Genomic DNA, 13,596 nt, shown 5'->3' with positions numbered 1-13,596 from the left:
AAACCTATATAAATATAACTTACTCAAGTCAAAAACCTCTATAAATATAACTTACTTGAGTCAGAAACCTATATAAATATATCTTACTTGAGTCAGAAACCTATATAAATATAGCTTACTCAAGTCAAAAACCTCTATAAATATAACTTACTCGAGTCAGAAACCTATATAAATATAACTTACTCAAGTCAAAAACCTCTATAAATATAACTTACTTGAGTCAGAAACCTATATAAATATAACTTACTCAAGTCAAAAACCTCTATAAATATAGCTTACTCGACTCAGAAACCTATATAAATATAACTTACTTGAGTCAGAAACCTATATAAATATAACTTACTCGAGTCAGAAACCTATATAAATATAACTTACTCAAATCTGAAACCTATATAAATATAACTTACTCGAGTTAGAAACCTACATAAATATATCTTACTTGAGTCAGAAACCTATATAAATATAACTTACTCAAATCTTAAACCTGTATCAATATATCTTACTCGAGTTAGAAACCTACATAAATATATCTTACTTGAGTCAGAAACCTATATAAATATAACTTACTCAAGTCAAAAACCTCTATAAATATAACTTACTTGAGTCAGAAACCTATATAAATATATCTTACTTGAGTCAGAAACCTATATAAATATAGCTTACTCAAGTCAAAAACCTCTATAAATATAACTTACTTGAGTCAGAAACCTATATAAATATAACTTACTCAAGTCAAAAACCTCTATAAATATAACTTACTTGAGTCAGAAATCTATATAAATATAACTTACTCAAGTCAAAAACCTCTATAAATATAGCTTACTCGACTCAGAAACCTATATAAATATAACTTACTAAGGTCAGAAACCTATATAAATATAACTTACTAGAGTCAGAAACCCTATATAGATATAACTTACTCTAGTCAGAAACCTATATGAATATAACTTACTCGAGTCAGAAAACCGGTATAAATATAACTTACTCAAGTCAGAAACCTATATAAATATAACTAATAACTGGAATCTGTGAAATATTTCAAAGATCCTACTGGCCATTTGGACAATATTTCAGATTTTACACGGTTTTTTTTGGCAGACTAGCTCTTTAAGGTAACACGATACCGAATGGCATATCTCCCGATTTCCAATTTTTTTGGCACACGTGTTCTTTGAATCGAGTTACATTGGAATATGTAATAAAAATTGGGGGTCACCATTTTTGTTTTCTTGGTATTTTCACAAGAAAACGTCAATTTTGGCGACAAATTTACATAGGTATATAGGGGAAATGCCTATTTTTCGGCTTACTTTTATAGATTTGCCAATGAATGGCTATGTTCTTATATACGGGGAACAACAAAAAACTAACATAATATCCAGGATTGCAAGCTGAATGCATACACGTATAGAAAATCATATGTCACCATCCTTGTTTTTGAGATAAATGGCTTCAAAGTTGATTGATACCCTTAGAATTTGACCGAAAACGTGTGACGTTCTTGAATACAGAAGGTAACGTGATTCCTACTCAGAGATATGGAAAATAAAATATGTGTGGTGTTTTATTTTATTTTCATTTCCCGTGTGGGGTTTTGTAAATTCCCTAGTAATGCAATATAAAATTCTACTGATACTTATTTCGTCCTGCACATTGAAATGTCACTCACATGAATTAACATTAATCTCGTCTGATTTTCACACCAAACGAGCATATACTTGAAACTTGCTTGAACTGGTTGATTCCACGTGAATCTTATGATAATAATTCATGAATAAATCACTGAAATTTGGTACACGTTAAATTTACGTAAATTTTTAAAATAAGATTATTCCAATAATATCTTTATTCTGAGATTTAATTAAAATCCTTCATATTTTTGTAAAGTACACGTGAAAATAACATGAATTTTTACGTGTGATTCAGTGAATTACTGAGTTGTTTTTTTTAACTCCATCAATGTCATCAATGGTGGTATCATTGCTTCACCCATGCAGATATAGAGTATACTTTATAAATTTGGTTCAGTTAACAGTTGCTCGGTTTTTTATGGTCGTTAAATGTTCAGTGGCAAATAGTTCATGCATTTTCGGGACGATACATTACAATTTTGAAAACAGTTGTTTATAAAAGACACATTTGATGCACCAGTCAAAAAAGGTTTAACATTCTGTTTGTTGTGAAATCTATGAGAGAAAATAATGATCCTGAAAAAATACATTCTAAAAAATGAAATAACAAACTCAAAGAAAAATTCAAAACTTATATTCTTGACTTTCTACGTACATTCGTATAGTGTACTCTGCGTGGTGTAAATTTTTATGTGCGAGTTGGTTGCTTAGCAAGTTGGACAAACATTGTAAAATGTATGCAAAATTTCACAAAGTTCAACAGTCTGTCATTTGTGGAAAATTATTTACAAAACAAATCTTGAGATTATATATGCATTCTTTAAAGTAAAAAAAACTGCGAAATATAAAAGTTCCAGCTTGAAATTCCACATGTTGGAGATGTAAGCCGGAGTATGTACTTTGCGTGCCTTCTGTATTTGATTAAAATGCCTATTCCAGCAATCTGCCATGAACAAAAAATACAGAAAATCCAGACAGTGGCGGATCCAGGAATTTTCGTAAGTGGGGGCCCACTGACTGCCTAAGAGGGGGCCCGCTCAAGTCACACTTCAATTATTCCCTATATAAGCAACCAAATTTTCCCCCAAAAAAGGGGGGGGCGGGCTCCCTGGGCCCTCTCCCTAAATCCGCCTCTGCCAGACGATATGTCACATTGTGCACCTTTAATATGAGTAGTAACACCAGGTTCATAATTTAAACCTGAAGCAAAAAGACTACGAAGTACGGGATTGACGATCAACCGGACATGGGTGAAACTATATGATGATACGTGCTCTACTAGGATTTTGGTGACAAAACATATTTTTGATTATCATCAATATGCAGTTCATATAATGGAAAGGTAATTTGGAGATCTAAAATGAAGCAGCAATGTAAGCAAGCTGACATTTCCGTCATTTTGTCTTTGATGGAAAGTTGATTAATTGGCAATTTTACCTCACTTCCTTATTTCATTATGGTTTGAATTTTCTCCAGAAGAACAAAAGTTATAAGACTTAAACAAATATGTACTAAGAGACTGAAATGTTACTGTGATAATTATACTCCACATACTTATTTAAACTCTCCAATTTAGGGGCCTAACGTTCACTAAACTGGCTACAAATTAGAAATAAAAAGATACTCGTCCAATTAGCATTAATCACAATTTGCTTGATGTCTTTGGTTTTGATGTCGTTAAATGTCCATATGTTGCTTTCTTATTAAGTGCATATCCCATATCTCCATTTATCAATCTAACAGAAAACTGTTGTACATATTACATATTCCATATAATTTTTCTTTGTATTTGTACGTTTACAAATAAAGTCTCATGTTACCCAACTTCCATAATGAGCAAGCAGTAACGTAGAAAATTCTTTGTGCGTAAATGTTCGTAAAACTTTGTCGATTTCTTTGAAAAAAATAAGAGTCAATGATCTAAATTTTAACAACTAAAGTTTCAAGTGACGGTTGTAAATTATAGGATTGATTGCTGGTTGCTTAAAGTCCAGTGGCAAATATTTTATGCATGTTCAGGACGAGAACAAGTTTACAATAAATAATACATCCTACACAGCCAAATGGACGCCCCACTTTGGAAGCATTTTACTGCCGGTCGGAATAAGACCAAGAGACCATATTTCTATCTCTAGTCACCCTTGGGTGTAAATTGTAGGATATACACAAATATAAAAATTATGTACATTGTCAGAAATATAAAATGTACACCTATATATAAATAGTATATTTATCCACACAAAGAAATACATAGTTCTTTTTTTCACATGTATATAGATCTACATGAACGTTGCATACTTGTTCTAAAAACTCCTTTTAAGACTGTGAAACTCCTCGGGCTTTTCCCGACGCCTAGTATGTGAGCAATATGCCGCTCAGGACCTAAAAAGGCAACTATGTTAGTTCTCCTCCAGTCGTTTTGTCTCCAAACTTGTACATGTATATTATTTCCAACTTTAATCACTAAAAAAAAAAAACAACACACACTCCCACCGAATACCCATGCAAGCGTAAATTAACACAAATATAAAATCTAAATGATTTCAAGAATTAGCTATTTCAGTCTCTTTCTGTCGTTTGAATAATAATTAGTCAGTCGTTTGCTTGTAAATTTCGAGAGAAAAATTTGTAATGCAACCAGTCTGATTAGAGCCAGGCCCGACAATCAACTTGCGTTTATAGACGCAAGTGGATACTTGGGGCTGGCTTTAATCAAACTGTAACGGGACCTGTAGCATTGGTTTATTGGATTACAAATCTAGCACTTTATTTTTAAAATGTTTCCGAAACTATATCGGATTTACTCTGTACAAACCAATGAATTTCAGAGACTGTTTACACTGGAACACAGAGAAAGTTATACGGCAAAATTACCAAATTAAACCCTGTTTTTTACATTCGATACTAACAAACTATTGTCTATATGAGTTTCAAAGTCTGTTTGTATTGTGCTTTTTTGTCTTATTCTATCCGTATTCTCATCCAAATAAATTTCCTTTTTCCATTTTGCCCGAGTGGTGTTTTAAACGACCATTTTAACATGAATTAATAGATGTACAATTGCCTGTGTTTTTACACATAATACCAAGTTTCTATAGATTAGATTCCTAGTTTCAAAACAAAAAAGGGGGCGATACAGCGTGCATGAAGAATAAGTATTTATTGCAAAAATAAACCAAGAATATTAAAATAAAGTAATACATGTAAAGCACAGTCTATTATGCATCGGAACATATATAGATAAATCGTGCTTAAATTTCAAAGAAACAGAATATTTAAAAGTAAAGTAATACATTTTTAAAGATTAACAATGAGTAGTAGAATTGCCGGAAAACGATAAAGCAAATTAGTTAACCGTTATATATTGCATCAAAACTCTCTGCACTCTGCATCTATAATAAGTTTCCGTTAAAAATGTCACATAGTATTATTTTTCATTCACTTTGTGATTGCAAAACCTGCTGCATTGGCTTGTATGTTTGAACGTTATTCGATAACGTCAGGAACGGTAACTCGTGGCGTAACGTCATTCGTATCGTGTTACCTTAACATGTTAAAGGATGTGATAGTTATTTTTGACAATCCACTGAATGTGAGAGACTAACCTTTCCCTCCAGAGGCACCAATAGCTACAGTTTCCCCTGAGGTAAATAATTTAGCATCAATAATGGTCTTGTGAATTTCCTCTTCAAATGCATAATAAAAACATTCTTTGCATAATGCATCTCCCTAGAAAAAAAGATCAAACATTCAATATTTCTTCATAAATTAGTCCTCTTTTATCATGTGTCTTCTTTGTTTCTATACCATGCTAATGATGATAGAAAATGATTTGATGTCAAATTTTACAAGATCAATTTACAAATATTTTTTTATACTTTCTGTGATGTATTTATAAATATGGCAAAATGAGGACTGAATTAGTACATGTATCACTTTTAATAATCATGTCAAATAATTAGAACTTTCATTTTAATCATATAAGCCATTTATATGTATGCATCCTTTTTTAAAATCTTTTTTCTCTATATACATATTAACTGAGGTCCTATTTTTATACATTGCTCAACAATCACAACAATAGATGCCCACAATAGTTTTTAGTTGACATCAAAATTGTTATTTTAGACTTTTGTGTGTACTTCAATATCTTCCTTTTACTTCACATACTGTACATGTATATACGGGTAATTTACTTTCAGAAACAAAATATCAAAATGCAGCCTGCTTCTGAAATAAGGCATGTAAGCCAAGGTGGCAAAATCAAAGTCAAATTCTCATTTACATAAAATATCGAAAAGAAAATTTTCCTACTAGAAAATTGAAATAAACCATTACAAACCACTCACTAACCCTTAAATTTATTTGATTTTCCTCTGAATTCATCTAATTATTGCTTTTAGTGATCCTATTTTCTTATATGCCAATTTTACAAAGCTATAAACAGCATATCCAAGGGGGTATTGAAATGCGGACAGGAAACTTATTAAAATCTGTGATTAACTTCCAATAACGTTTCCACTTCATTTGTTCACATGACTCGGTACGGGTGCCGTAACGCACAATAACAGACAAATTAATGGGGACATCCTATTGTCAACTTTACCAATCATTATCACCATTATCTAAATGACCAGTGTTTTGTGTTCAAACCCTATTGCAGATGTCCACAAGCAGGGGTCATATCTAATGACCATGGGTCAAGTGTAAAACTTTGTCCTGAATGGAAATCTTACCCATAGATCACTTGTCCATCATAAATTGACCATTTCAACAAACAAGTCATTTGCATAAATTAATATGGAATTCAAATGGAATTAGGCTTTTTTTTTATCTTCATAGCAAGACACAAATTTCCCTAGTCACAATAATTCTTAGAGATATTTCATAACTAATGTCATGATTGAAATTTTGCAAGAATATTTTATTATCATTGTTATATGTACTTTGGCTTCCAATCTTAAAAGTGAAATAATCCTCAGTGGTGTTATTAATATTTATTCTTTTTATAACAAATACTAAATTACCCTATATTATTTTTAAATTCCAAATTTCTTGTGTTATCCTTCTGAAGTCAATACTGGTATTCATTAATGGTTGAGGCTAACATTAACTACATGAACTAATAAAGATTGGAATCCCAATTTTGGGACCTACATATCGATAAACACGGTAACACTTAATCAATGCTCCCTACAGTGACAGTTGGGGAGAAAAAATCAAAATCTATTGCCAATATGTAATACATGTACCCCACATAACAACCGCATTTTAGCCTAAAATGACAAAATCACAATAATAATTGCACACAATAATTTCTTCAGCAAATTTACAGTATATATGAATATGGATATGACTAAAGAAAATAGGTTAATTAGACAGCATCCCAACATGACAAATACTTAAAACGTGTGTTTGCAATTATTAGAATTCCATGAATAAATCTTGCTAGTTTTAAAAGAGGGCAACAGTTTCCTCAATTGATCTCTTGTCAAGTACCTCGATATCTCAGGAATTATTGTGTGGTTGATGTCTCACTAATGGAAACTATGTTCATCCTTTTTCTTCTTTTTTTTTAAATATGAATGAAACAACATCTACAGAAAAAAATATTTCATTGTAATGATATTAAATGGAGAATGTGCCAATTGGACACAAATGATGCCCTTGCTTGAATATAATGTTATAAAGGGACAAAACTTCAGTACAGAAAAAGTTCTTTTAGAAGCTGGTTTTATGAATTCTAATCATTATTTTGGTGGTTAATATCAAATACAGATTTTGTTCATTTTCATTTGCAATGATTTGCATATAAATGCTGAATAATTCTTCTTTTGTTGTTGAAAAAACAAATGCAAAACATATTAATACATTGAAAAGTAAACAGTTACCATGGTTACAGCAATGCAAGGATAATATTAAGTATTCTTCGTCAATTTGAATCCTTGCTCTTAAAAATGCTGGAGGGCATGTTAAAAACATTTTAAAGATGAAGTGTGTAAAAAAAGATGATGTTAACCATGTTTTCTGTTGAACTAAGTCTTCTTCAGACTACACATCCAATTAACTTTGAATTATTCTTCCTTCATGTGTTTTAACCAACGGCAAAACACGTGCATAGAATTAGCGACAAGAGTTTTGCCGTGTCCCTAAGATATTTCAAACATATGTCAAAGTTTTGGATAGCTGCCCATTAGTAGCTATAATTTTATGCAAGAATTTCATCTTTGTCGACAGCACCCTACTCGTTAACTTGGTAAAAACATAACACGCTTCAAACTTCAAAGAGATGTGATTTAAAACTTGGACAATAACTCAGCAAGTTATCCAGTAGCTTCCAGGTATACTATAACAATGTTCTCTGCAGTCAATTCGTCACTGCCTCCTTACATTGTACTACTGGGTTGACCTCTCAACAAAACCTTATAATACAATACACATCTTTCTTTATTTTTAAATGAAATATGCAAAACTGATTGAAACAAAATCTAAACCACAAATTGATAGTTTCCTTTTAAACAGAATTAACTTTCAAGATTAGGTAATTTGTAAATAAAATATGTAAAAGAGTACTCAGAGGTCAAACACTACAATTCACGAACGCTTCATCAACATGATCGCTTAGGATAGAATTTTAACCCAGATGTTTAAAAAATAATATCAATATGTGTAATGTAATTTAACAAACAAGCCCATATGTATTTAATATATGTAATTGCAATCCTGATGAATGATCATTTGTTTAACTTTGGATTATGTGTGATATTTCAGCTTATCCTCATTTTAATTCATTTTATTTCTACTTTACAAATACACATGATACAGGTGTACAGATAATAGGAAGTGATATAGGTATAGATAGATATAAGAAGATGTGGTATGAGTGCCAATGAGAGAACTCTCCATCCAAGTCAAATAGATAGATATAAGAAGATGTGGTATGAGTGCCAATGAGACAACTCTCCATCCAAGGTATAGATAGATTTAAGAAGATGTGGTATGAGTGTAAATGAGACAACTCTCCATCCAAGGTATAGATAGATATAAGAAGATGTGGTATGAGTGCCAATGAGACAACTCTCCATCCAAGTCAAATAGATAGATATAAGAAGATGTGGTATGAGTGCCAATGAGACAACTCTCCATCCAAGGTATAGATAGATTTAAGAAGATGTGGTATGAGTGTAAATGAGACAACTCTCCATCCAAGGTATAGATAGATATAAGAAGATGTGGTATGAGTGTAAATGAGACAACTCTCCATCCAAGGTATAGATAGATATAAGAAGATGTGGTATGAGTGCCAATGAGACAACTCTCCATCCAAGTCAAATAGATAGATATAAGAAGATGTGGTATGAGTGCCAATGAGACAACTCTCCATCCAAGGTATAGATAGATATAAGAAGATGTGGTATGAGTGTAAATGAGACAACTCTCCATCTAAGGTATAGATAGATATAAGAAGATGTGGTATGAGTGTAAATGAGACAACTCTCCATCCAAGGTATAGATAGATATAAGAAGATGTGGTATGAGTGCCAATGAGACAACTCTCCATCCAAGTCAAATAGATAGATATAAGAAGATGTGGTATGAGTGTCAATGAAACAACTGTCCATCCAAGGTATAGAACACAGCAGATGGTAGGCATTTCAGATACACATACTTCATTTACTTAGACATTTCACTCAAATCAGTACAATGTATAACAGGGGCGGATCCAGAAATTTCCATAAAGGGGGCCCACTGACTGCCTAAGTGGGGGCTCGATCTTGTCATGCTTCAATGATTCCCTATATAACCAACCCAACTTTTCCCACAAAAGGGGGGACCCAGGCACCCTGAAAAAACCTCTAAATCCGCCTCTGTATAATACATTTATACTCTTAATTATTTATTTCAAAACTAGAAATATGCACTAGCTGTAACAACACCTAAACATTATGAAAAAAGTTTTCATAACACTCACATCATGCTCAAAATACTATTTGATTATTATTAGATGCTGATAACTATTTTCATTATTGCAGGAATTCTAGCTATATATATAGCACTGTTCAGTACAGATTTTAAAATAGATATCATTTGTAGTACTGTGACCTATAGTATGTATAGTTGCCAAATTAACATGATTAATACCACAATCATTTGGACAGTTGACAATATAAAAAGTTGTCTTGTTGGCAATTGTACCTTATATCCTTTTTTTATATTAGGGTGAAATCTAGCTTCAGAATTTGAAACCTTCAAAAACATCAATAATTCCTTTCTTTCCTAAGCTTTTTATCAGTCAACTGACAATGACTAACCAGTGCTTTACCAGAGCAAAGTACCTCATAGATGTAAAATGTATCAATTCATTTGAGTCACAGATTAAAACTACATCTGCACAGCTGTCAAATGTAACAATATGATCAGATGATATTCTGTCCTTCTGAAAAACATTCTCAACAAAAAAAAGTAGAAATTTAAGTTACCTGAACAAACCACTTAATTAAAATTCAAGTAACAAAAGTTGTTTAGCTAATTTTAAAAAGAAACAGAATTTTCAATAAGTTTTCCATTACCCACTGGACAAGTGGGTTTAACTAATTTGTGATTTTACGGATGACTATGAAGTCCATACAAAATTTGTCAAATTGTATAAAAACTAAATCTGTTTCCCTCAGGTATCTCTTCCTTCAACGATCTATTTGATGTTTTATAAACTTTACACCGATAGCTGTTGATGAGTGCTAATTTTCTCGATGGGACATTGTCAACATTTACATATTGCCACCGAAGAAGATTTAAATCTGACCCTTAGTTCAGTGTTAAAAATCTTCAAAGAAAAATTAGTGTTGTCAGAAGAAATAGTCTAAATGAAGATGCTCGGATTGGATAACCAAGGGGCAGGGTTGGGGGGTGAAACAGGAGAATCTTTGTTAATTAAGTGCTTGCGTCTGTAATGTTATCAGGTGACAGGACAAGGGCAGGTGTGAGAATCACTCTTGACACCAAACAAGGCAAATGTAAACGATAGGTAGAAAAGAATTAAATTAGCTGTAAAAAAGTAGCTTTCTGTTGTCACTAATAACAGGTCTAAAACATCAATTTAATAGAAAAGACACATTTAAACAATGTTTGGTGGTTAGTTTTACACGGAAAAGACATATTTTATGTTCTTAAATATACAAAAGACCAGTCAGCGACAAGATGGGCTGTGCCTAATCTAAATTCAGAAGATAAAAAAGGGGGTTTTACAATGACAAATACAATAAAATGTCTTAACTAGAAATAAGAGAACTTTGAGAAAATTCATCATTTAAATAAAATTCAATTTCAACAATAGGTAAATAATGGATTTTTTTTCTTTCAGACATACAAATAAAAAGAGACCAAAGTTAGAAAAAACAATGCATAAAGATTATGTTGTCACAAGAAAATTGTTAATTTAAATAGAATATTCTCTGTGTATAAATTTCCATCTGATTGTGAATTGTGATTTCAACAAAATGAACATGAAATTAAATACTGCAGGAATTAAGATTTTCTTTAAGTGTGGTCAATATCAATATGTTCAAAAGTAAACCAAATAAAATGTGGATATTAAATGCATGAAAAACATAACTAAACAAAAAGGGGGAGGGAGTAAACAGTGTACAAGTACTTGGATAAAAATCCAATAAAATAGCAGGAAATATGTTACAGAAAACAGTACTTTAATTTTTGTATTCATCTTGACAGCTGCAGTCCTTTTGTTTTCTTTAATAGTGAATCTTTTCAAAACATTCTTTATTAATATTATAATTACAGTGAATGATGTAAAGTTTATCAATGTTCAGTTTCTCAATGTATCAAACATTGTTATGAGTCTAAATATCTGACCAGAATTAATTCATACACGACATGCACAAGTGACTGGAGTCAGGGGTAGGAATACTAGTAATATTGCTTCATATTTAACATATAAATGTTTCAATATGAGACAATGTATTTTTACTTTTAAATTTGGCTGATTTCTATATTTTTATTTGTCCCCTGAGAATAAACAAATATTGAGAAATTTTTTAATATTTCCCAACACATAATTGTTTTGCTATTTATGAAAAAAAATCTGTGTAATGCACCATCAATTGTAGAGATGACTGAGTATTTCTTCAACAATCTGTAACTTGATTTTGCATCAATTATTTTAGAAAACATGATACAGATTGAAAAGCTTGTTTACCATCTCGTTTAAATAAGGACACATAGAATTATACTGACAGCATAATACAGATCTGTCTGAAGTTCCTTAATCATAATCATTTTAATTCTTTATCCAAGTCATTTTTTCATGTTCAGATCAAGCATCTTTTCAACATTGTTTACCCTTATTCAAAACTGAAAAGTCCCAGGGAGTAAAAAGTTAGAAAATTGCCACTTAACCTGAGAAATTCTCACCAAACCAATATCCTTGAGTCCTGTTTGACTCTGAGTGAAGTATCCTGGCATCTGGACACCACCATTGCACATGCTGACACAAAATTGGAAATGAAACTTAAGACCATTTTTGTAATTGATTTTTGTCAGATTTGGACTTTTTCAACAACTTTTATTTTTTCTCAAGCGGGTATTCTTTTTTGACGAGTGAAAGATTGATAGTGCAGATTTTTCTTTCTCTTGTTTTAAATGAGTTGGAAACTGGATTGAAAAGTTTGTATGATTTCCAATAAGAATTCATATACAGCTTCAGAGGTTAAAATAATGTTCACTTTGGTTTCTCTTTAATTTCCTTCATCTCTACTACCAAACACACTAGCAATTGTTAATGCATAAACTGGAAAAGATACATTATACAAGAATATGTCCATTTGTCTTGTTTTGTGTTCTCTGTTTATAATTCCTTAAGAGAATTGAAGAAATTATCGCAGACTCAGTCACACCATGACATCAAGGCATGTAAGTGTGCATAGCTTGCTTGCCTGACATTGCTTTTTTCAGCTCCATGTTGAAGGCTTTACTTTGTCCTACAATGGTTTACTTTTACAAATTATGACTTGGATGGAGAGCTGTTTCATTGGCACTCATACCACATCTTCTCATATCTTTAAAATGTGATTTTTTTAATTCTCTTTACACTACTTCATATAAGAAAATACACTTTCCTTCCATAATATATAATACACATTATTCATGTTGTATATATCTCTTCATAAAAGGTTTTACATGTATTATCAATTTCACTGATTTCAACAATACAAATTAATAACTTTAGAGCATCAAAACTTTCATCTAGGCTTGGACTACTTTGGGGAAATTTCAGGCATCAATATTGGTACCCTAGATGGCAGCAAGTCATTTTGTACCATACATGTATCTGCAATTCCACAGAGCTCCAGATAAGAATTCACAAATTGGGGTTTTTACCCCCCATTTTGTTATGTAATTGGGTGATAGCGTTTTATAATTGCATTATCAATTCCAATTCACCCCTCAAGCAAATATCAAATTGGATTTTTCACCACCAAGCCCCTTAATGTATTGGGTGTTTTCATCAACACAATATTGAATATTAAGGCATTTTATAATCACATTATATCAACCCTAGATGTTTTTCTATCTTTAATATGTTTCTCTCTTTGTATATATGTGCTAGCTGTTTTATTTGGTTTATTCACTGACAATTGTATGTTTAATTTGTGTTCCGTTTTAAACATGATGCCAGTTTTTTTATTTTCTCACAACTTATATAAACTGCAGCTGGTGTCACTAGTTGAACAGTAACTAATGTAACCTTTCTAGATTCCATATGTTTATGCTACAGTTTAGTTAGGGTATGTGTGGCTATGTGTTTAGATTTTTATGTTATATATGTGAAATTTAGGTGCTGTAAGAAAGTTTTGCCAGTTCTTTCACCTATTTGTCAGATCTACTTTTTAATAAAAATAAGAAGTAGTTCTCAGATTTAAGATACACCCTAAAACCTTGACCATGTTTA

At 31.6% G+C, this 13,596-nt stretch overlaps 1 protein-coding gene across 1 annotated transcript in view; it reads right to left on the bottom strand.

Moving 5' to 3' along the window:
• The window catches only part of LOC139491051 (cytoplasmic tRNA 2-thiolation protein 1-like), a 38,722-nt gene that overhangs the window by 19,108 nt on the left and 6,018 nt on the right, over nucleotides 1-13,596 (bottom strand). The window contains exon 2 of the mRNA XM_071278322.1: nucleotides 5,237-5,360. Coding sequence (XP_071134423.1) covers nucleotides 5,237-5,360 — 124 coding nt within the window. The remainder of the gene's footprint in view (nucleotides 1-5,236; nucleotides 5,361-13,596) is intronic.

This window comes from Mytilus edulis, chromosome 10 (assembly GCF_963676685.1).
Source record: "Mytilus edulis chromosome 10, xbMytEdul2.2, whole genome shotgun sequence".
Taxonomy (NCBI): domain Eukaryota; kingdom Metazoa; phylum Mollusca; class Bivalvia; order Mytilida; family Mytilidae; genus Mytilus; species Mytilus edulis.
This window is presented reverse-complemented; position numbering and strand designations above follow the sequence as displayed.